General features: G+C 38.6%; 2 protein-coding genes across 3 annotated transcripts in view; both read left to right on the forward strand.

Annotated features, from left to right (window-relative positions):
• The window catches only part of LOC129528163 (histone-lysine N-methyltransferase 2C-like), a 43,310-nt gene extending 32,483 nt beyond the window's left edge, over positions 1-10,827 (forward strand). For both annotated transcript variants that reach the window (XM_055367976.2, XM_063699342.1), the window contains exon 10: positions 10,769-10,827. The gene's annotated coding sequence lies outside the window, so the exon portion shown is untranslated. The remainder of the gene's footprint in view (positions 1-10,768) is intronic.
• Positions 10,680-25,332, forward strand: part of LOC129528465 (putative tyrosine-protein phosphatase TPTE) — a 42,064-nt gene continuing 27,411 nt past the window's right edge. Inside the window, 5 exon segments of the mRNA XM_055368861.1 lie at positions 10,680-10,822; positions 13,201-13,257; positions 14,482-14,535; positions 15,086-15,139; positions 24,611-24,670. Coding sequence (XP_055224836.1) covers positions 10,680-10,822; positions 13,201-13,257; positions 14,482-14,535; positions 15,086-15,139; positions 24,611-24,670 — 368 coding nt within the window.

Below are 25,332 nucleotides of genomic sequence, written 5' to 3' on the forward strand. Positions count from 1 at the left end.
GGGACTTGATAATTAGGAAATCAAAATGGGCAAGAATAATGTGTGACTACAAATGGGACATGAATTTGAAGGAAATTTAAGTTAAATTTGCTGCCACACATGATGATCAGGTTCAGTAATAAAGAATTGTATTTAAATCTTGATTCATTAAACTTTTTTGAGAGTCCTAAACAATTTTTATTACCAACACATAGAGACTTGTTTCTAGAGAAAAATCAAGTACCAGGTGCCAAATAACAGATTTACATGAGAATTTTTAGGGACAACACATTGTAATTTGTAGCGCAATCATAGCCAATTTGAACCAAAAAAAAAAAGTCGTGTATGCATTTATGTTGTTTCTTACTATTTACCTTTCAATCCTTTGAACTGACTCCAATGAATTGACATCAGAAATCTGTGCTGGAGTCAACAATGAAAGGTGATGTCATAATATATATTGGAGATGGGAGGAATTCAGGTTTGTGAAATTCAGTCTCAGAATTATTCATGGGAAAATAGTTTTCTGGACACTGATTCTAAAATTCTTTCTAAAAAGTTGGGTCTTAAGTAAGCTAAGTCATATTTATCATATCTTTTAGATTCAAGGAATTTTGTTCAAATAAATTGGTCATATCACCGCTCCATGTGGCAAATCTCTAATATATTTTTGCATTTGATGTTTGAAGTAAAATGCAGCAACCTTGCATAGAGCTTTATAATAAGCTTCATGTGTTCAAATATAATTGGTACTTTTATAACCGATGCTGTTTGTTATACTCAGAAAGTTATTTCTTATCGTAAGATTACCAATATAGTCACCAAAATATTTTTTTATATTTTGAATTAATTTTCCACATTTAAATAAAACAAGCGCTGCTGCTGTTGTTACTATTCCCTTTTAACGTCTCCCCAAATTAATGTTTTATTCTGTACACTTTATGAGATGGCAGCTTAACAATACCCTTAATATGGCCCAAGGATTCTACAAAAGGAAATGCTGGTGTGTTTGTCAAAAGTGTTTTCTGGCTGGGCATGGTGGCTCAAGCCTGTAATCCCAGCACTTTGGGAGGCTGAGGCAGGTGGACCACGAGGTCAGGAGTTCAAGACCAGCCTGGCCAATATGGTAGAACCGCGTCTCTACTAAAAATACAAAAATTAGCTGGGCATGGTGGTGCATGCCTGTAGTCCCAGCTACTCAGGAGGCTGAGGCAGAAGGATCACTTGAATCCGGGAAGCAGAGGTTGCAGTGAGCTGAGACAGCACCGCTGAACTGCAGCCTCGATGACAGAGCAAAACTCTGTCTCAAAAAAAAAAAAAGTGTTTCCTGTGCAGATTATCTATTCACCACTTGCAGATTTGAAGTTTGCTAAGCATGTGTGATATCTAAAAGTTCATTTGAAGAATAAGTTTCAATGCCAAAAATGTTTAAATGTGGGATATAGGAAGATGATGCAAAGATCGAATATCCAAACATTTCCATTTTCACCAGGAGGACTTAATAGAATGTCTAACAGCTACTTTTAGATATTTTTGAAATGTGAGGGGGTGAGTTAACACAAAGTAGACTGTGAGATTAAAATGTCTGTTCACTCTAAAATCTCAGCATTCACTTTCTTATTGTCAAGTTATTCATCAGACTCTTTTCAGAGACAACCTAAATGCAAGCTCTTAGAATATTACAACATCTTTTATATGAGATGACAGGAAATAATTTCATGGCCTTTTAAAGGATAGATGAGGGATTTGAATACCACTTTCAGATTAAGTAACTCCTCTATTGAATATTACACTGTTTTATGGTTCATATCTCTATTGTGGTTGAGAGGTATTGCCAGATTTATTCGCTGACAAGTAAATATTATTCAGTTTATAATTAATATCCACCTTGGGGGGAGATACTTTCAGTCTATGTTAAAACTATCTTCAATGTTCAGTATCCTGTTCCACATAAAACTTTCATGCACTAGTTTTAGCATTCATTGATTTTTATGTGAATCAGTTGTAACTGTGATCATTACAAAATGGTGATATTTTTTTAAAAAAGTAGTTTTTCTGTGTTTAATAAGTATCATTCTATTATAAGGAGAGCTATTCCTACCCCTATTTGTTCACTATTACTATGAACTTATAAATTCTTACATTATTTCAATGAATTACAATCCTTTCTGTCATTATTTATTTTGATCTTTAAATGGTCCCATATTTGGCCAGTGGGACTCCCTAAAAGCTAGCCCCTGTGTCCTTTTGACTTGACATGTTCCCATCACTTTTTGAGCATTTCCCCAGCCCTGGAATCAGCCATTTACCCAAAGAACCTCATGCCCTTTAGAAACCAATCAATATTTTGCATTTGGTATGCTGATTGCCATTGGCTCATTGCTACTTGTAGGCCTTTTAATATATAGATGAGAGTACAGTTATACATATTGACATATACAGATACATGCACATATGCAACAATTTTAATATGTTTAATACACAGTATATACATTTATATGTGTTCTGTAAACTACGTATTATTGTTTTGCCTATATGTTTTTAAATTTACTTAAATGGTATTAAGTTGTATCTCATTTTGTTAGTTTTTTGCTTAGTAACATAAGATTATTCTTCTTGTGCATACCTTTTGTTGTTGCTTTTAACTGGTATGAAAAATTGCACAGCATGCATGCATCCCCTAGTGAGGAACACATATATTGCTTCCTACCATTTGCCTTCACAAAGAGTGCCACTAAATGATTATCCTTATGCCAGACCCCTATAGACCTGTTTGAGTATTTCTGTAGGAATATGAAACAGGACTTGATGGGCCATGGGATTGCATATTTTGAATTTTACCGAATACTGCCTATTGCCCTCACAATGGTTATACCAGTCTGCATCTCATGAACAGTGCATGATGGTTCCTACACATACACATTCACAACAACACTTGACATTATCAAACTTTCTAATTTATATAATCAATCTAATAGGTCATAACATATTGCATTATGTTTTACTTTGAATTTATGTGATAACTTATGAATTTGAGCATCATTTTATGTTCTTATAGCATTTGGGATTTCTTCTGTAATGGTCCATTCATGAACTTAGCCCGTTTTTCCACTAGTGTTCCTATCTTTGTCTTGTTAATTTACTTGTGCTGTTTTTGAATATTTTATATTTTAGAATAAGTTAATCAAATTTCTTTTAAAATTATGTTTAATTTTCAAAGTGATTATGTTACATTTGTAAACAATATAGCAATGATTCACTCTTTTTAGTAACATTAATAACATGATGCTATTGTTTGGAGGTTTGTACCCCCAAACTGCATGTTGAAATTTGATCCCCAATGTCGGAGGTGGGGCCTAATGGAAGGTGTTTGGAAGATGAATGGATTAATTCCCTCCCTTGGAGTGAGGGTGAGTGAGTACTCACTCTATTAGTTCTTGCAAGAGCTGGTGGTTTAAAAAGAGACCAGCAGCTTCCCGCACCTTGATTCCCATCTTGCCATTTGATCTCTGCACGTGTCAGTTCCCCTTCATCTTCCACCATAAATGGGAGCAGCCTCAGAAGCAGATGTTGGCATCAGGCTTCTTGTGCAGCACACAACTGTGAGCCAAATAAACCTCTTTTCTTTATAAATTACCCAGCCTCAGGTATCCCTTATTAAACAGACTCAGATGCATGGAATCCCATTCAAAAGTTTGGACTATCGCTTTATGTATTCAAATCATCCTTCATGTCAGTTTGAGACATTGAAGTTATGTTCTCTAATCCATCATCTGCCTGTTAGCTTTGGCATTGTTGTTCTTCATTCTCTTCATGACAGAACTTTTTGCCTTATTATTTTACTTGTGAAGTTTGAAACTTTCCCACTTTCAGTCTACAAAGGTAATTTCTAATCCTCATAGTTTTAATTTACACATTTAATGCTTTAATCTACTTAGAGTCTACCCTTCAATATGGTGTTAGGTAGGGATTTGGTTTCATTTTTCTCCCAATGGCAGGCTGATTTTCCAAATACCATCTATGAAACAATTCATCCTTTTTCCTTGTTTATGTAATCATCGTCAGTGACATATATCTACATAGGTTTATCTCTGAGCTCAATATTTTGCTCCATTGATACTTATGGCATCCCTACACCTTTTTTTATTAGCATGATTAGTTAAGTTATTAATGGAGCCTTTATATGTTGACATAGATTTTGTAGTAAGTATGTCAATATTCTAAAAAATTTTGAAAAATACCTATGTGGGCCCTGTGGTGTTTGGGAGAGGGAAGGGCTTTAAATACTAGGTTGATTTCTTTGTTACTTGAGTATTCTATTTCTATATAAATATATTTTCTTGCACTAATGTTAGTGTTTTATATTCGTCTAGGAATTTTTCCATTCCATCTAAGTTTTCACATTTATTAGCATATAATTGAATAATCTTATTTTAAAAAATTTTAGTTGTGTTCTAGTTATGCTCCCTTCTTGTACATTTTATTTGGATATTCACTCTGTTTGTTCTTGATTATTATTGCCACAGGTCTATTGTAGTAATCTTTTCAAAGAGACACACTTTTGTTTTGTTAATCTTCTCCACGGTTTTTTCTTCTCCAGTTCAGTGACTTATGCTTACCTCCTTATGTTTTGCTTCCTTATTACTCCATAGACTTTGCCTTGTGCTCCTTTTCCAACCTCTCTACTTAAATGTGTACTCTTTGCTTTTAACCATCTTGACTTCTTATTAATGCTTATATATTGGTAAATTTTCTTCTAAATATTGCTTCATTGTATCCTACAAACTTTGTCATGTTATTATCAATCAGTTCTTAGTATTTAAAATATTTCATGATTTCCCTTTTAACATAAGAGGCATTCAGTAATGTGTAATTTAGTTTCAAATGTGGGTTTTTTTAAAAAAGCTAATCACATTACAATATATTCAGAGAACAGCAATATGATATTGATCCTGTGGACTTTATCCTGTGGAAGCTTTCTTTATGGTACAGAGAGCTATGATGTTGGTCTGTCCTTGTGCCCTCATAGGTCTTTTGCTGTTTCTAGAAGGTGTTAGAATTTTCTCTTTGTCTCCATTAGATACTTAAAGCTGATATATTTCTTCTTTCTTGAATTTTGGGAAATTTATCATCATAAATTTTCTCATTTTATTTTGCATTTTTAGTTTTCATTTCTTCTTAGATTTTCATATTCTAGATGTTAGATAGCTGTTTTTATCCTCCATAACATTCTTCTTTAGTATGTTCTCTTTATTCTTTTCTACTATTTTCTGGGTAAGTTTCTCAATCTAATCTTCTAACTCTAAATTAATTAGCTTTTCACATGTATCCAAACTACTATTTATCCCTCAACAAGTTATATTTTTTTGACAGTCATACTTTTACAGTTAAGGCTTTCTCTTTTATTTTTTCTTATGACTCCCATTCTCATTTCATGTTTCAACATCTTCCTTTGTGTCCTCTTATCCTTGAGAATATTTGTCATGCTTACTTTAAAATCTTGGTCAGTGTGTTCCAGTAGTTTTGCTACAGTCGGTATGCTGTTGTTCAGCTTGTTGTATTTCTTTTTCAGTAGTTGTATTCCTCAGATATCTAATCATGTTGGTTTGTGAACTCAGATTTTTTGTGGCTGTTGGCTACTCTGGTCATTTGTATTGGGGAAGGACTGAAGGATAATCTCGGTCTGCTGCTGTTCTTGCAACATAATTATTAATAGCACCCACTTTTTCCTTTCAAAAGTGTCCTGGTTTGGGCAGGAATTATATAGTCAGTCTCACTGAAATCTAGGATGTAAGCTGTGTCATTGTCAGTAAGTTTAAAATGAAGAGAAGTGATGTGCCCCAGGGTAGAGAGTCTCAGGAACCATGAAACACTGACCAGGCAACTCCTCTGGGTTGTGAAAAGGAAAAACTTTAGACAAGGTAAATTTAAGAGTTTAATAGTGCAAGAATGATTCGTGAGTTGGGAAGCTTTTAGAACGAGAACAAGTTCTGAGAACTGCAAGCTGGCAACGTGGCCAGACAGCATTATGGACAGAAAATGGAAGTGAGGTCCAGAAACAGCTTTGTTGTTTACAACTGGTTACAGCTGGATGTTTTGTCTTATTTGAATCAGTCAGCCACCCGCAATTGACTGAAGCTCAGCTGCTGCAATTGACTGAGACACAGCTATCTGTTACAAGTGTATATTCTATTCATAATTATGCTGTTAGTTTACACACTAGGTTAGCTTGCAGTTTGTTGCATAAGGACTCAAGTACAGAGGCAACCACAGGGAAAATTTTGTTTAATTAAACAACTATATCACCTTGAAGCTCCTGAACAAAGCAGCATTGGAGGAGACAATCTCTCTGGTTTGTAACCTGGGCTTTGGAGATGGAGGCAGGTGGAGGAGTGAAGGCCCAAGGATGGCTCTTCAGCCCTTCCCTGTTTTCATCAGCCAGCCTAATGCTCTCCTAATTTTACTGTAACTACTCCTGGGTAGTTGCTGTTGTTGTCTATGGAGACAGGCAGGGATGGTCACTATTGTTTCCAAATGGCTAAATTGCATGTGTTTTGTTTTGTTTTGTGTTTCTAGAACAGCTAGTTTATTAGTTGTAGGGTTATTGTAGCTAATTTGAATAAAAATTAAGCCTACAAATTCACATGGTATTTGATTATGTACAATTTAGTTTAATTCTTTAGCTCTGACCCAAATGAAGTGATATCACTAACCCATGATGGAGTCCTCAGTGAAAGTGAAAGGATATCACTAGCCTATAATGGAGCCATCAGTGAAAGGTGTTATGTGTGTGTATGTTCATAAAGATACACACAAATGTTAACTATAGAGTTTCTTGGACACTGTTTCTAAAGTACTGGTAGTTTCAGCTTCTGTATGTAACATCCTTTTCTTTTTGGGTCTAGTTGGATACAAGATAAGTAGATCACAAGAAGTCTACTTCTTCTTCCTAGCTGAATTGACTTGTAGCTAAAACTTTTAGAAAACTGTTGGATTGCCTGTGTATGAGATTCTAGCAGGTTAGGCTATATTAGTTTCTAGGGCTGCTTTAACAAAGTATCACAAACCAAGTGGCTTAAACAAAAATTAATGATCTCATAGTCCTAGGGACTAGAAATCTGAAACTGAGGTTGTCAGTAGGGTTGGCTTTTTATGAAGGCTATAAGGAAGAATCTGTTTGATACCTCTTTGCTAGCTTTTTCTGGTTACTGGCAATCTTTGGCATTCCTTGGCAGGTAGACTCTTGTCTAGAGTAACTGCAGCTATTTGACCAAAAGTGTAAGTCCAAATTGTGTTTGTATCTGAGTAATATGCTTTTATAATTCCCCAGCCCACAGCCAATTGAGTTGATGGTAGTAACCTATGATAGAGCCACCCATGAAATGTGAATGAGAAACAAAGATTTATATACAAGTAAGTGTATATATACATATATACACATAACATACACGCATGCATACACATACACACACAGAAACATAAAACAATGAAAGAGAAAGAGAAGTTGATATTTGTAAAATTCACTGTCAGGCATATCCTTGGAAATACAGAGTATCTTTGACAGTATCTCTAAATCTTCTCACTGTAGGATCTATAGATAACCTTCTATTTTTTTTTCAGACCAAATTGGATAAAAGAGGATGAAGTCATGAAAGGGATGCTTCTTCCTCTTAGTATATTTGTCACTCTAAGTTAGTAGTATCCAATCCCTTAGGAACCTCTGAGGTTTTCCATTTATGAGACTCTCCTACTACTAGAGTGGGCCAAAGGGAGAGAGAATCCTATATGGAGCAATGGGGAGGTAACAGGTGGCAGGGAGGAGTGAAGCACTCAGCAAAAAGAACAGAGTTCATGAAACCGTAATGGGTTCCTCACCTTCTAGAGTTCTACCACCATGTGAGGCTGGTGCTCCAAACCCAAACCCACAATCATTTTGTAGGGAGTTCCTGACTCAGGCCTACAGCTACATGGTCATATCTTCTGGGCAGGAAAGACAGCCATGATGGGTGAAAGTAAAGAAGTGACAGAAGGACTTAGGAATCAAGAATTTAGATGGGGTAAGAGGCATGTTTCCTTACAGACTGCAGTTACATTAGAAATAAATGCCACTGGCCAGGCATGGTGGCTCATATCTGTAATCCCAGCACTTTGGGAGGCCAAGACAGCTAGATCACTGGAGGCCAGGAATTTGAGACAAGCCTGACCAACATGGCAAAACCCTGTCTCTACTAAAAATACAAAAATTAGCCAGGTGTGGTGGTGCATGCCTGTAATCCCATCTACTCAGGAGGCTGAGGAAGGAGAATTGCTTGAACCTGGGAGGCAGAGGTTGCAGTGAGCCAAGATGGCACCACTTCACTCCAGCCTCAGTGAGAGTGAGACTCCACCTAAAAAAAAGGATACACCTAGTTCGAATTAGTGATATACACATGAATATTTAAATGTCAACCAGATAGTACATCGTAGAGTAACTGTAGCTGTTTGATTCAAAAAGTAAGTTTAGAATTACATGTGTGTCCAACTATCTACTTTTATATTCCTTTAGCCTGCATACAGAATTGACATCAATGACCTATGATAGAACCACCAATGAAATGTGAATTATAAAATATATATACACAAATATTTAAAGAAATATATATGTAGATATACATACTTCTGTCTATCTAGACACACAGGGAGAGAGAGAAAGGGAGAGAAAGAGAAAAGAGAGAGAGAATCGACAGAGAGAAAGACGAAGATTATGTGCTTACACTCAGGATCATCTATGGCCATACAGAATGTCTTTTACACTGTTTATAAACCTCCTCACTATAGGCCCTGCGGGCTCCTTATCCAACTTTTTGATTAAATTGGATAAAAAAGGAACAGGGCAAAAAAGGGAAACTTCTTGTTATTGTCTTGTCACCCTTAGTAGCAGGCACATACTTAGGAAAGTCAGATTTTCTGTGTATGAGACATACTAGAGTGGACCAAGGGAAGAAAATCCTATGCAGAGCAACAAGCGAGTAACAGTGGACAGGGAGCAGTGGAGCCCTTAGGGAAAAAAACAGAGCTAATGGCCCTGGCAGGGTTCCTCACACCCAGAGCTCTACCACCATGTGAGGCTAACACTGCAAGCCCACACCCATCATCACATTGTATGGGGCAGTTTCTTGACCCTGTGTGAGAGCAGAGAAGACACCTATAATGACAAAAACAAGGCACTCATGAAGGGATTTTAGTGTCAGGAAATGAGATGGGGTCAAGGAGATTTGTATATAGAAACTGCAGCTGAATTTGAAATAAAGTAAACCACCAAATTCTTAGTTTGTGCTGTATTCAATTGTAAAGAACTAAACATCGCTTGTGAGTAATTCAAACCAGAAAGTGAAGTCCAGGATGTCATATTGGTGTTGGACGATACATATATATATTTAAATTCTGTAGCACTGCCAAGTCTAAATTCAAATCAGTACCCTGGAGTGGAGCTGTCAGTGAACTGTGAGACAGAAATAATATAGAGGCTGGGCGCGGTGGCTCACGCCTGTAATCCCAGCACTTTGGGAGGCCGAGGTGGGTGGATCACGAGGTCAGGAGATCGAGACCATCCTGGCTAACACAGTGAAACCCCATCTCTACTAAAAATACAAAAAATTAGCTGGGTGTGGTGGCGGGTGCCTGTAGTCCCAGCTACTCAGGAGGCTGAGGCAGGAGAATGGCATGAACCCGGGAGGCGGAGCTTGCAGTGAGCCGAGATCCTGCCACTGCACTCCAGCCTGGGCAACAGAGGGAGACTCCCCCTCAAAAAAAGAAAAAAAGAAAAAGAAAAAGAAAAAAATCAATATAGATATAAGGATGTATGAACAAGGGAGGAAACGATTATATACCATTTATATATACCTATATGCATTCATATTAAATCAAGGCATGCACCCACAGGTACTGCAGAGAAATATAAAGGTTGAGATTAAGGAAGTTCCCATTCAAGGGCATTAATGGAAAAACAAAAAACTTTTGACACATGTGTCTGCGTGATCTCACTATAGGATATGAAGGTGACTTTATGTCTTGAATGAATTTAGATAAAACATGGCCACATAAAAAGAAGAATGATTTTTCTTACTAGTCTGTTTGATACTCTTGAGTAAAAATAAAAAATAATTTTCAGACTGCCTGTATGTGAGACCTTACTATAATGGCTGAGGACAGCAGAGAATCCTCTTTGGAAACAGGAAAGCACAGCAGGGACGGAGAGTAGTGAAGACCTCAGGAGAAGAGAAAAAAGCTAACAACCCTAGAAATGTTTTCGACCCTGCAGAACTCTGCCACAATACAGGGTGGTACTCAAAACCCCAAATACCATCATATTGGATTGTGTCCTTGACTCAGACCTGCAGTTACTTTACCGTACTTGTGTACCAAGAGAGACAATCAAGTGAAGAAGTAATGGAGGGCTTTCGAGGCAGCACATTTAGTGGAATAAGAGGGCTGACTACCTCCACGCAAAAGTTTAGTTTGAAATAACTGCCACCACAAAGGCTATCACGCATTGGGACTGAGGTCATAATAAAGAGGTTTATTTAAATCTGAAAGCATTACTATTTTCCCCAGCCTAAGATGTTGGTTGCCATCATATAAATCCTCCTTTTTAATAAAAAAAATGACATTTTAGAACCAAATAGTGCTATACACATGAATAGTCAGAACTTAACTGGTTTATGTGCAGAGTAATGAAAGCTAGTTTTACCAGAAAAGTAAATTTTGAATTGTGTCTCCTGTCTGACTGTATTCTTTTGTCATCCTCTAGTCCACCCACAAATGAATTATCAGGAGTGAACCCAGAGGCACGTATGAATGAAAGGTGAGTTATGCATATGTGTGTCTTTATTTATCGAATTATAACTGAGCATAGAAGTATTCACACACACAGGCACATAAACAAATATATCCATCCATCTATCCATGCATCCATCCGTACACACTTCTCTCAAACACATCCACTAACAAATCCATGCATACAGTGGAAACATACAACAAGGAGACAGACGGCCGGACATTTGTGGAGTTTATTCTGGGAAGCCTGCGTGGCCATAGAGAGTGGTTTTTAACAGGATTTCCAATTCTTCTCCTCGTAGCCTTTGTAGGTAACATTGCTTCCTTTTCTAACGGAGTGATATAAAAAGGAGCAGGTCATAGGAGAGCTGCTGCTTCCTATGTTAGTGTATTTGTCACTGTTAGTTCCTAGTAAGCAGCTTCTTAAAGGACTCAGATTTCCTGAGTTTGAGAGCCCACCAGATTGACAGAAAGGAGGAGAAAATCCTGTTTGCAACATGGAGGAGATAGCAGCTGACAAGGAGCAGTGAAGCCCTGGGCAGAAAAGAACAGAGCTAATGGAACATGGACTTGTCCCTCACACTCCAGAGCTCTGTCAACATATGAGGTTGGTGCTAAAACATAAACACAAGCACACCACCTCATTGGATGCAGCCCTTCCTTAGGCCCACAGCTACTTGCCTGTGTCCCATGGACAGGAAAGACTAGCATGATGGGTGAAAGGAAAGACGTGATGGAGAGATCCAGGAAGTGGGCCATAGATGGGATTAGGAGGAGGAATGCCTACACAGTGGAGTTGAATTTAAAAGAAATTCACCCACAAAAGGCTGTCTGTCGTGCATTGGCCAGCTCCAGTGGTACAGAGTTTTGGTGAACTCTTGAGTCAGTGAGTCTTAGATAGATGTGCTGCAATCATATAAAGTATGATGTGTAGGGTAAATGGCATGGTAGATTCCAAAGAACCAAATACACACATGACTTCTGTAAGGGTAAGGCAATTTACAGGTTGAAAAGTAGTTGGAAGGTCGGGTGCGGTGGCTCAGGCCTGTAGTCCTAGCACTTTGGGAGGCCAGGGCGGGTGGATAACGAGATCAGTAGTTCAAGGCCAGCCTGGCCAACATGGTGAAACCCCATCTCTACTAAAAATACAGAATTAGCCGGGTGTGGTGGCGGGCACCTGTAGTCCCTGCTACTCGGGAGGCTGAGGCAGGAGAATTGCTTGAACCCGGGAGGCAGATGTTGCAGTGAACCGAGATCATGCCACTGCACTCCAGCTTGGGTGACTGAGTGAGACTCTGTCTCAAAAAAACCAAAAACAACAACAACAAACAAAAACAGAAAACCAAAACAAAAGCAGTTGGAATTATTTTGAACTGAAAAGCTTAAGTCTAGGAAGTTACATGTTGTCTTAGTATGTACATGTTAACTTCTTTAGCATGGCCCTGTGTGTGAATTGAGAGTACCTTCTAGTAGGCTGGCCAATGCACCATGTGATATCAAGGAATACAGTTATACATGTATCTATGCATATACAAACACATACATACATGCATTCATACACACAAGAGAGACTGAGTAGGGCTATTGAGTGTGACAAGCATCCATGGGAACAAGGAGTTCCCTTGAAACTATTTCTAGAGTCCTCTCAGAATGAGCTTTGTATGCAATATTGTTTTGTTTTTTGGATGGAGGTAGGAAAATGGGGAGGAACTCATAGAGGGAGACTTTTTATGTTAGTGTTTGTCACATTACCTTTCTGTGAGAATGAGACTTTCCTAGTAGCATGAACCAAGGGAGAAGCGAATCCTGCTTACAGGGAGAAGGAGATAGGAGTGGACAAAGATCAGAGAAATCCCAGCCAAAACAAAGAACAGAGCTAATAACCCTGGAATTATTTCACCCCCTCCAGAGCTCTACCGTTATGTGAGGCTGACTGCCTTTGCCCATACCCACTCTCACATGGGATGGAGCCCTTGCTTGAGGCCTCCAGCTACTTGGCCACAACTCTTGGGCAGCAAAGAAAACTAGGATGGGTGAAAAGTGAGGAGGTGATTGGAGGTGATAGAGAATGAGGGACTCAAATGGGATTATAAGAAGGGAGACTCAGGAACTAAATTTGAACTAGAATTAAATGCTCTCCAAAAATGCTGTTATACCTTGAGGTGTAGATACCCTTACTTAATCTGCATGCATCGCTATGGTCACAGCCTAAAATGCTCACTGTTGGCATATGAAACCTCATTTCTAATAAAAAGACAAATGCCATCCCAGGTCAATTTAGTGATATACATACATGTGAATAATAAAAGTGTAACTGGGGAATGACACATAGACTAACTGTAGCTATTTGTTGCAAAACATTAGAATTACGCATTGTGTCTGACTCTGACCATATTTGTCCTTTAGTCCCGATCCGACTGACCTGGCGGGAGTCATCATTGGCTCGGCCCCAATAACAGGTGAGTTATAAAAGATGTACGCATGACCAGGTGCAATGGTTTACACCTGTAATCTGAGCACTTTGAGAGGCTGAAGCAGGCAGATACCCTGAGGTCGGGTGTTTGAGACCAGGCTGGCAAACATCGTGAAACCCTGTCTCTACTAAAACTACAAGAACTAGCCAGGTGTGGTGGCAGGTGCCTCTAATCCCAGCTACTCAGGAGGCTGAGGCAGGAGAATCGATTGAACCTGGGGAAGTGGAGTTTGCAGTGAGCTGAGAACATGCCGCTGCATTCCACCCTGGGCAGCAGGAGCGAAACTGTTGCAAAAAAGAAAAAAAGAAAAAAAAAAGTTGTACACACACACACAAAACAGTGACAGAGAAAGAGACCGAGATTAGTGGGATTAACTCTCAGATATGTTCATGATAATACAGTGTTTCTTTCACACAGGTTATCATCTCACTGTATCATGTATAGATAACTTCCACATTTTTACATTGTTTAGAAAAAAAGAAACTGACTATAGAGAGAGGCTTCCATCTGTTACTGTCTTGTCACCCTTAGTAAGTAGCAGGCAAATGCTTTGGAAAAGCAGATTTTTTGTGTACCAGACATACCAGAGTAGGCCCAGGGAAGAGAGAATCCTGTTTGGAGTGAGGAGGAGGTAGGAGTACTTGGGGAACTGTGAAGCCTTCAGCAGAAAGCAACAGAGGTATGAGCCTTAGAGGTGTTCTCCACCCTCCAGAACCCTGCCACCACAGAGGCTGGTGCTCCAAACCTCAAATCACCATCCTATTGGATTGTGCCCCTGTGTCAGACCTCTAGTTACCTGACCCTTTTTGTGGGACATGAGAAACCACCATGCTGGGTGAACATAAGGAGCTAATGGAGGGCCTTTTAAGCAGGACATTGAATGGAATAAGAGGGCTGACTACCTACAAATTGGAGTTGAGTTTGAAATAACTGCCACCACAAAGCTGTCACACATTGGGACTGAGGTCATAATAAAGAGGTTTACTTAAATCGGGAAGCATTACTATTTTCCCCCGCCTAAGATTTCGGTTGTCGCCATATAAATCTTCATTTCTAATAAAGAGGAAAAGACATTCCAGGTTCCAGTAGTGCTATACACATGAATAGTCAGAAATTAATTGGTTTCTGTCTAGAGTAATGAAAGGTAATTTTTCCAAAATATAAATTCAGAATTATGTCTCCTCTCTGACTGTTTTCTCTTATCATCCACTAGTCCACAGACAAGTGAATTTAAAGGAGCAACCGAGGAGGCACCTGCGAAAGAAAGGTGAGTAATAAATAGTTAAAGTCACCCGTCAGCATAAGTGTGCATAGAACTATACACACACAGGCACATGAGCAAGTATACCCCATCCATCCATCCATCCATCCATCCATCCATCCATCCATTCATCCATCCATCCACACGCCTCTTCAACACACTTACACAAACTAATCCATGCACATGATGGAAACATAGACCAAAGAGAAAGGAGACTGGTGGACATTTGTGGAATTTACTCTCAGGAGCCTGCATGGCCATAGAGATTTTTTTTTTTTTTTTAACAGAGTTTCCAATTCGTCTCATTGTAGCATTTGTTAGTAACTTTGCATCCTTCTTTGGTGGAGTTCTATAAAAAGGAGCAGGTCATAGGAGATTTGCTTCTTCCAGTAGTGTATTTGCCACCCTTAGTTCCTACTAAGCAGTTTTTTTATGGGACTCAGATTTCTGACAGGAATTCATTGGTTTCTGTCTAGAGTAATAAAAGCTAATTTTCCAAAAAAGTAAATTTAGAATTGCGTCTCCTATCTGACTGTATTCTTTTATCATCCTCTAGCCCACACACAAGTGAATTTAAAGGAGCAGCCCTGGTGTCACCTATCAGTGAAAGGTGAGTTATAAATACATGAAGACACACGTATGCATAAGAGTGCATAGAGCTATACACACACCAAGCACATACACAAATATATCCATCCACCTTCATCCATACACACTTTTGTCAACACATTTACACAAACAAACCCATGCACAAAATGGAAACACAAAACACGGAGACAGATGGACATTTGTGGAATTTACTCTCAGGAGCCTGCATGGCCATACAGAGTGTTTTTTAACAGGGTTTCCAATTCTTCTCATTGTAGCATTTGTAGATAACTTTGCACCTTTTTTTGATGGAGTTGTATAAGGAGGTCAGTTCGTAGGAGAGCTGCTTCTTCCTGTTAGTGTCTTTGTCACCCTCAATTTCTGGTAGGCAATTTTTTAAGGGATTCAGGTTTCCTGAGTTTGAGACCCCACCACAGTGTTCCAAGAAAGGAGAGAATCCTATTTGCAACATGGAGGAGATAGCAGCCAATAAGGAGTAGTGAAGCCCTGGGAAAAAAAGAACGGAGCTAATGGAACGTGGACTTGTCCCACACACTCGAGAGCTCTGTCCACATGTGAGGTTGGTGCCTAGACCCAACCCAAACCCACCACCTCATTGGATGCCGCTTTCCTCAGGTGTGCGGGTACTTCACTGTGTCTCATGGGCAGGAGAGACTAGCATGATCAGTGAAAGGAAGGAGGTGGTGGAGGGTTTTCCCAATCATGTGAAAACCTCTCCTGGAAATAAATCATAAAGGTGTAAGTAATATGGAAAACCTGATTCAAGTTAATTATAGTGTAATGCTCAAGAAACCTTGCAAAATGAATGAGATTTTACAGAAGGAATAAAAGGATTGTGTTTAATCAGTGGCTGATTAAGGAAACATCTAGGTGAGAATTCTTAGTTGCTCATTAAGCAATAGTATGCGAGTTTTGTATGTAGTATTGATTTTTAAGCCAATAAATAAATTTTTAAAAGAATTTATTTTATAGGACGTTGGAGGCATGGGCAAATTAAAACGTATTTCTATTATTATTATTATTTTTTGAGATGAAGTCTCGCTGTTGCCCAAGCTGGCATGCAGTGGCGTGATCTCGGCTCACTGTAACCTCCATCTCCTGGGTTCAAGCGATTTTCCTGCCTCAGCCTCCTGAGTAGCTGGAACTGCAGTCATGTGCTACCATGCCAGACAAATTTTTTGTATTTTTGGTAGGGGCAGGTTTTCACTATATTGGCCAGGCTGGTCTTGAACTCCTGCCCTCGTGATCCACCTGCCTCAGCCTCCCAAACTGCTGGGTTTACAGTCATGAGCCATCAGATTGTATGGAGGCCCTGCCTTGGGTCTGTAGTTACTTAACCCTATCTGAGGGGCAGGAAAGACATCCATGATTGGTGAAGAGTTACTGGTGGTATTTGAACGTGAGAAGGCAGAAAATTACAAGGGCGAGCAAGGTGGGTGTTTACAAACTAAAGATGATTTTATGTAAATTTTGCCAGAAACAGTAACTTGGGGATTAGGTTTAGGAGTAAAGAAATGTATATAAACTTGATTCATTAAGTTTTTTTCACAGGCCAAAAAATTTCATTACAAACATCTAAAACCTCATTTCCAGAGAAAAATTAAATACCATGTTTCAAATAAATAACTGATTAATGTCCATTTTTCAGGGGAACTAGATTATAAATTGGAGAATAATTATTACTAATTTGTATCAGAAAATTAAGTCTAGGATAACATGTGGAGTCTTGCTATGTTCATTTTTAATCCTTTAGCTATTACCTCATTGAATTAAAAAGAGTAATGTGTGGTAGAGTCATCAATGATGGGTGAGATTTCAAAATACGGAGAGAAAGAAGAGAGGCATATATTAAGATTGGTAAAATTCACTCACAAATGAAGTAATAAAGAACTGCGCTTAAATTGTGATTCATTAGTTTGTTTTTTAAGGCCCAAGAGCACCTTTACATAATATAAGGTTTTCCTCTAGGAAAAAATGATATATTAATAGTAGATTCCAAATCATTGACATATACATTTTCAGAGTTCAGCCAGTTTATAAATGTAGAGCAATTGTACATAATTTCAACCAGAAAAGTATGTCTCTGAAGTCACTTGACCTGAAGTGTACATTTTTAATCATTAGCACTGGCCCGGATAAAATGACATCAGTAGTCTTTCACTAATTTGATATATATTTGATATAACTCACTTTTCAATGGTGGTGTCATTGAAAACTACTGACATTATTAATTTGGGTCAGTGCTAAAGAATCTATCTACACACACACACACATAACACACATGTATATGTGTGTGTGTGTATATATACAGATATATCTTTTAGCTATATATGTAATATATATAGATATATAAATACATATGTGTGTATATAGATATACATATATCTATATACATATGTCTACATATGTATATAGATACACATATCTATATACATGTCTACATATGTGCATATTTAAATGTGTGTATATATATCTATATATACATATCTATATATAGATATATTCTTTAGCACTGACCCAAATTAATAACATCAGTAGTCATATATATATCCTTTAATATATATATGAGCATGTGTGTGTATATATATGTAAACATATATGTATATATCCTTTAGCATATATATGTATATATATACATATATAGTTTATATATACATATATGTGTGTGTATATGCAGGTATATCTTGTTTTATTGTGCTTTATTTTATTGCCCCTCAGATATTACTTTTTTGTAAACTGAAGGTTTGTAGCAACCCTACATTGAGCAAGTCTCCTGGTTTTATTTTTCCAACAGCGTGTTCTCACTTTGTGTCTCTTGTCACATTTTAATAATTCTTGCAATATTCCAAACTTTTTATTATCATATCTGTTATGGTGATCTGTGATCAGTGATCTTTGATGTTACTATTGTAATTGTTTTGGGGCAACACGAACCATGTCCATATTAAGATGACAAGCCTAATCAATGACATGTTTGTTGTGACTGCTCCACTGACTAGCCATTCCCCCATCTCTCTCCTTCTCCTTGGGCCTCCCTATTCCCTGAGACACAACAATATTGAAAGTAGGCCATTTAATAAGCCTATGATGGTCTCTGAGTGTCCTAGTGAAGGGAAGAGTCACATGTCTCTCACTTTAAACCAAAAGCTAGAAATGATTGTGAGGAAGGCTAGACTTCTTGCACCACTTCAGCCAAGTTGTGAATGTAAAACAAAAACAAAAACAAAACAAAACAGAAAAGCCAAAAAACTTCTTGAAGAAAATTAAGACTGCTACTCCAGTGAACATACAAATGTTGAGAAAGAAAAACAGTCTGATTGCTAATATGGAGAATGTTGTAGTGGTCTGGATAAAGGATCAAACCAGCCACAGCATTCCCTTAAGCCAAAGCGTAATCCAGGACAAGGCCCTCACTTTCTTTGATTCAGTGAAGCCTGGGAGAGGTAAGGAAGCTGCAGAAGAAAAGCTTGACACTAAAAGGTTTGTTCATGAGGTTTAAGGAAAGAAGCCATCTCCATCACATAGAAGTGCAAGGTAAACAGCCAGTGCCGATGCAGAAGCAGCAGCAAGTTATCCAGAAGATCTAGGTGAGATAACTGATGAATGTGGCCAAACTAAACAACACATTTTCAATGTAGACAAGATAGCCTTTTATTGGAAGAAGATGCCATCTAGGACTTTTATATTTAGAGAGGAGAAGTCAATGCATGGTTTCAAATCTTCAAAGCACAGGCCAATTCTCTTGTTAGGGGCTAATGAAGCTGGTGACTTTAAGTTGAAGCCAACAATCATTGACTATTCTGAAAATCCTGGGGCCCTTACGAATTATGCTAAATCAAGCAAGATGGGTGACTAGAGATGTCTGGTGCTCATCTCCCCTACAAGAAAGAACCGAGGCAAGAAATAAACATCTAAGATTTGATTAGAGTGTCAAAGGGATAGTCCTGGAGTGCAGCAAAGGAGTGGAGACACATCTGTGGTGACTGAAAGTTGCCATAGTACGGAAGCACTCAGCCTGTGCAGCCCCTTCTGCCCCATCTGGATTGAATTGGCCCAGAGACAGGAGGGACTTCTCATTGCAGGGTGAAGGTAGGCAGAAGATCCCCACCAGCCCCACTGCCATCACAAACACAAAGTCTTTACAACAAGAGAATCTCACAGTCTTTGTAAGCCCTCAGGCCAGTTTGGAGTATTGCCAAGAATTGACACAGCTGCATGTCCTGGACTAGGAGTACAAGGTGAAGACTTCCCACCCCCAGAGACTTAAGCTGCAGCAACACAGCACCATCTTGAGAACAGAGTCATCTCTTGAGTGTGCCCTCCTCTGGGGGCCAGTAGCCACTGTGCCTCTCCAGCACTGGAGCTTTATCTTCAGTACACCAAGCCCACATGGGTGGGTTAAAGCCACAATCCCAGCTGTGTGGAGGTTGGTCCCAGGACTGGCTGTAACTCAAGTAATGCAGAGTAGGGAAATCAACCCCCACCACCACACTTCCAGACAGAGGAATAATCTGCAGTCCCATCCAGGGTAAATTCACTCTTAAGACAGCCAAACCACTACATGCCCTCTCCCAAGTGGGAGAGGCCCCTAAGCCTCTGAGCAGCTGATACACCCGCAGGTCAACAGAGTGACTATGAGCCCATGCTCAGGACCTGAGAAACAGCCTTGTGGGCCCCATCAACCACAGACATGCTCCTGGCGTGCCCAGTAGTCCTCTGCTTTTAATAAGGGCCTGAGAAACAGTCCCACGGGCTGCCCCAGCAGGCACACCACCAAGTGGGCCTTGCACCTGTGTCTCAGACCTGAGAGACAAGCAACTGTGTATGCCCAAGTCTCAGGGCCGAGAAACAACCCTGGGAGCTTACTCAGGCCAACTAAGCAGCCACATACCTATGTCCCAGCTTGAGGAAGAGCCCTTTAGGCCACCCCCCACAGAAACACTCCCAGGCCAACTAAGCAGCTGTGCAACCTTGGATGAGCCTGAGAAATACTCCTGTATCCATTCCCAGCAGATGCACCTCCAGACCAGCCAATCAGCCATGAATGCCCATGTCCTGGACCTAAGAAAGAGCTCCATGGGCTACTCCCAGAAGACATGCCCTTACGCCAGCTGAGCAGCCTCGTGTCCACATCCTGGCTCATAGAAGCAGTCCCCAGGGCTTCCCCTGGCAGGCACCACCCAGGCCAGCTGAGCAGCAGTGTGCCCACTTCCTGAGCTAGAATAGCTCTATGGACTACCCCCAGCAGACACACATCTAGGACAGCTGAGAAGTCATTTGACTGTATCCCAGGCCTGAGAAACACCCCTCTTGGCCAGCCCTGGCAAAGATACCTTCAGTCCAGCTTAGCAGCTATGCACCTATATATTTGGCCCATGAGTTTCCCCCAGCAGACTGCCCCCAGGCCAGATGAGCAGCTGTGTACCCACATACCAGTTATGGGAAACAGCCCTTCAGGCCACTCCTGGAGTGCATGCTTCCAGGCCAGGCAAACAGCTGTGTGCCTGCATCCTGGGCCTGAGAAACTGTCCTGCAAAGCACATCTGGAAGTCATGTCCTGGTTGAGCAACTGCATCCCCATGCTCCTGGCTAGAGTGATGGCACCATGGCCAGCGGCATAAAGCCATACTCCAAGTTTTCTGACCCACTGTATGCCTGCACACACCCTTACCCTGAGAAACAGCCCAGTGAGCCCACCCCTGGCAAGGCTGCACCACCATCACTACAAACTTCCTTAACCTAGGCCACTGAGTAACTTGCAAATGTTACTAGTGTGGATCACAGCTGAATAAACTACATGGAGACTACACTTACTGCATCCATGTAGAACCAAGGCCGGTATACCCCAATGAACTGACATCCAAGACCCATTCATACAAATTAATTCATACAAGTAAACCTACTCCATAAAATTGGAAAAGGTGACTTTTTCACCAGATGCATAGAAATCAATTTAGAAACACAGCAACCATGAAAATGCAAGAAAACATGTCACCTACAAAGGGAAATAATAATTATCCAGTAATAGAACCCAATCATAAACATATGATGTGACAGAAAAAAGAATAATCTTAAGGAAACTCAGTGAGATGTAAGGTAATACAGATAGACAAGTCAATGAAATCAGGTGAAAGAGAAATTCAGTAAAGATACAGATATCATAAAAATAACCAAACAGAAGCCCTAAAAGCTAAACAGTTCAATGGATGAAATGAAAAAATACAATCAATGGCTTTACAGACAAGAACAAGCAGAAGAAATAATTTCTGAACTTGAAGACAAGTCTTTTGAAATAACACAGACAGGCAAAAAAGGATAAAAAAGAACGAAAAAAGCCTACAGGATTTATGGGACACCATTAATTTGATCAAATATTCATATTATGGGCATTCCAGAAGGAAAAGTGTAGAGAAAATATGAGGAAAACATATTTAATAAAATAGCATAAAACTTCCTAACTCTTGAGAGAGAGCTAGACATCTATTTCCAGGAAGATCAAAGAACCCCAAATACATTCAACCCAGACATTATAGGCAAATTGTGAAAAATCAAAAGACAAAGATTTTTTAAAATAGCAAAAGGAAAGTAACACACTTATAATGGAATCCCCATTAGACTAACAGCTGATTTCCCAGTGGAAAACCTTAGGCTAGAAGAGAATGGGATGATACATTCAAAGTTCTGAAAGAAAAAAATCTTTCAGCCAAGAATATTATAGCCAGCACAGCTATCCTTTACAAATGAAGAAGACATAAAATCTGTCATAGATAAACAAAAACCAAGATAATTCATCACCACTAGACCAACATTACAAGAAATGTCCAAGGGAGTCTTACATCTGGAAGTAAAAAGATGATAACCACCATCATGAAAACATGCAAAACTTTAAAAGTCACTGTTAGAGTCAATACATAAAGGAGAAAGAGAAAGGAATGAAACCTTATCACTACAGAAAACTACCCAACTTCAAAAGTAAACAGGAAGAAAGGAATAAAATATATACAAAACAACCAGAAAACAATAAAACGTTGGAAGTAACTCCTCACCTACCAATAATAACTTTGAATGTTAATAGATTAAATACCCCATGAAGGATATAGACTTACTGAGTGGATTAAAAAATAAGACCCAACTATATTTTATCTAAAAGAAACTCACTTTACTGGTATAGAAACACATAGACTGATAATAAAGGGATGGAAAAAGATATCCTATGCAAATGGAAGCCCAAAGTGAGCAGGGATAGCTATACTTGTATCAGACAAAACAGAGTTCAAGTTAAAAACCATAAAAATTGACAAACAAGAGTATTATGTAATAATAAAGGGTGCAATTCAGCAAGAAATATAATTGTAATATGTGTATAATTGTAAATATGTATGCACTCAAACACCAGAGCACCTAGATATATAAAGCGAATATTACTAGATCTAAAGAGGGAGATAGACCCCATTACAATAAGAGTTGGGCACTTCCGTATCCCACTCTCAGCATTGGACAAATCATCTAGACAGAAAATCAACAAAGAAACATCAGACTTAAACTCCACCATAGACCAAATGGACATAAATAACAAACATATACAGAACATCTCACCTAACAGCTCCAGAATACACATTCTTTTCATCAGCACATGAAACAATATCCAAGATAGACTGTATGTTAGGCTACAAAACAAGTCTCAACAAATTTTTAAAAATTGAAATTCTATCAGGTATCTTATCTTACCACAATGGAATAAAACTAGACATTCATAACAAGAGGAACATTCAAAACTATACAGACATATGGAAATTAAACAACATGCCCTTGAGTTACAGTGAGTGAAGAAAGAAATTAAGAATGAAATTTAAGAATTCCTTGAAACAAATGTAACTAGAAACACAGTATACCAAAACAGGGGACGCAACAAAAGCAGTTATTAAGAAATATGTTTTTAGCTTCATCCGTGTCCCTACAAAGGACATGAACTCATCATTTTTTCAGCAAACTGTCGCAAGGACAAAACACCAAACATCACATGTTCTCACTCATAGGTGGGAATTGAACAATGAGAACACTCGGACACAGGAAGGGGGACATCACACATTGGGGTCTGTTGTTGGGTAGGGGGAGGGGGGAGGGATAGCATTAGGAGATATACCTAATGTAAATGACGAGTTAATGGGCGCAGCACACCAACATGGCACATGTATACATGTGTAACAAACCTGCACATTGTGCACATGTACCCTAGAACTTAAAGTATAAAAAAAAAGTATATTTTTAGCAATAAATGCCTGGATCAAAAAAACTAGAAAACTTTCAAATAAACCACTGAACAATTCTACCTCAAGAAACTAGAATAGTAAGAACAAACCAAACCCCAAATTATTAAAAGGAAATAAATAATGAAGACCAAACAGAAATAAACAAATTTGAGGCAAAAATTACAAAAGGTTAACAACAAAAAGTTTTAAAAAATATCAACAAACCATTATCTAGACTAATTAAGAAAAAGGGAAGACCCAAATAAGTAAAATCAGAAACAAAAAAAGAGACTGCATAACAGATAATGACAGAAATAAAAATAATTATTAGAGACTATTATGAGCAACTCTACAATAAATTTGAAAACCTAGAGGAGGTGGACAAAATCCTTGACCCATACGACCTACCAAGACTAAACCAAGAAGAAACAGAAAACCTGAACAGATCAAAAACAAGTAATGAGATTAAATCAGTAATAAAAAGGCTTTCAACAAAGTCCAGGACCTGATGGCTTCACCACTTAATCCTCACTTGTGAAAGGAAGAACCATTTGCTACAGCAAACTTCATTGTTGTCCTATTTTAAGAAATTGTCTCAGCCACTCCGACCATTGGCAACCACCACTCTGATCAGTCAGCAGCCATGAACATGGAGGCAACGCCCTCCACCAGCAAAAGGTGATCATTAGCATTTTTTAACCAATAAAGTAGTTTTTAATTAAGGTATACACATAAGTTTTTTGAACATAATGCCATTGCAAACTTAACAGGCTACAGTGTAGGGTAAACATAACTTTTATATGCACAGGGAACCCAAAACATTTGTGTGAGTTGCTTAATGCAGTTTTTGCTTTATTGCAGTGGTCTGGAATGAAACCCACAATGTCTTTGAGATATGTCTATACACATATTATTTATATATTATATATCCATATACATATTCTTTTATATATCTTTATATACATATATATAGAAAGAGACAGAGAGAGAAAAGAAGATAAAAATATGCAAAATTCAGTGTTGGGAGTATCCATGAGGAAAGAGTTTCTGGTTAATGATTGTAATTTTCTTTCTTAAATATTAGGTCTTCCAGTGAGCTAAGTCATGTTTACTACATCCTTTAGATTCATGGGATTCTTGTTATTCAAATATATTTTTCATCACTATTTTGTGTAGCAAATATCTAATGATATATTTTTGCTTTTTTTTCTTGGTGGCTAAAGTGTGTTAGCACGACTTTCCAAGTTTGAAGTTGAAGATGCTGAAAATGTTGCTTCATATGAGTAGGTCAGTTTGAAGTTTGAAAGGAGGGAGCCATTGATGGATCTCTTACCTTTAGTTAAACAGGGCTTCCGCTGAGGCAAGAAGGAAAAAGGGAAACTATGGAAAGATATCAAAATGTATGGGTGGGAGGGTACACCGTATTTACTCCAGTTGAATTCTTAGACAAGTATTATTTTGAAAAAAAAATTCCATCCATTCAGAAATAAATGTTCTTCTAGCTTGAAAATGTAAAAAGTATTCTTAGAGGAAATTAATTCCATTAAAAGTTTTTTTAAAAAAAACGGGAATGCAGAATGCTACTTAACTCATCAATAGTGAACGTTTCTCATTTTTACTGGATATGGTGTGATTCCCAATTTTGTACATTTTGCCTATGAGCAAATAGTATTGATAGCAAAAGCAAACATATTTTGCTGACTAAAGACCTCTTTATGCTCATTGGGATTTTATTCTTATTTGTTTCTAATCTCACTAGAGTACTTCCTGTTGCACTGACCTGAAGGCATTTTATCATGTACTCACTGTAATGAAACAATACATTCTTAGACTGGCTTGTGTCATAACTGCAGACATATTCAGGAGATTTTTCTTCTGCTTCTTTCTTGCCCAGTTGTATAACCATTCACCAGCTTGTGTCAATGCTGGAGAGGAAGTACTGCCA

The sequence above is a fragment of the Gorilla gorilla genome, chromosome 17 (genome assembly GCF_029281585.2).
Source record: "Gorilla gorilla gorilla isolate KB3781 chromosome 17, NHGRI_mGorGor1-v2.1_pri, whole genome shotgun sequence".
NCBI lineage: Eukaryota > Metazoa > Chordata > Mammalia > Primates > Hominidae > Gorilla > Gorilla gorilla.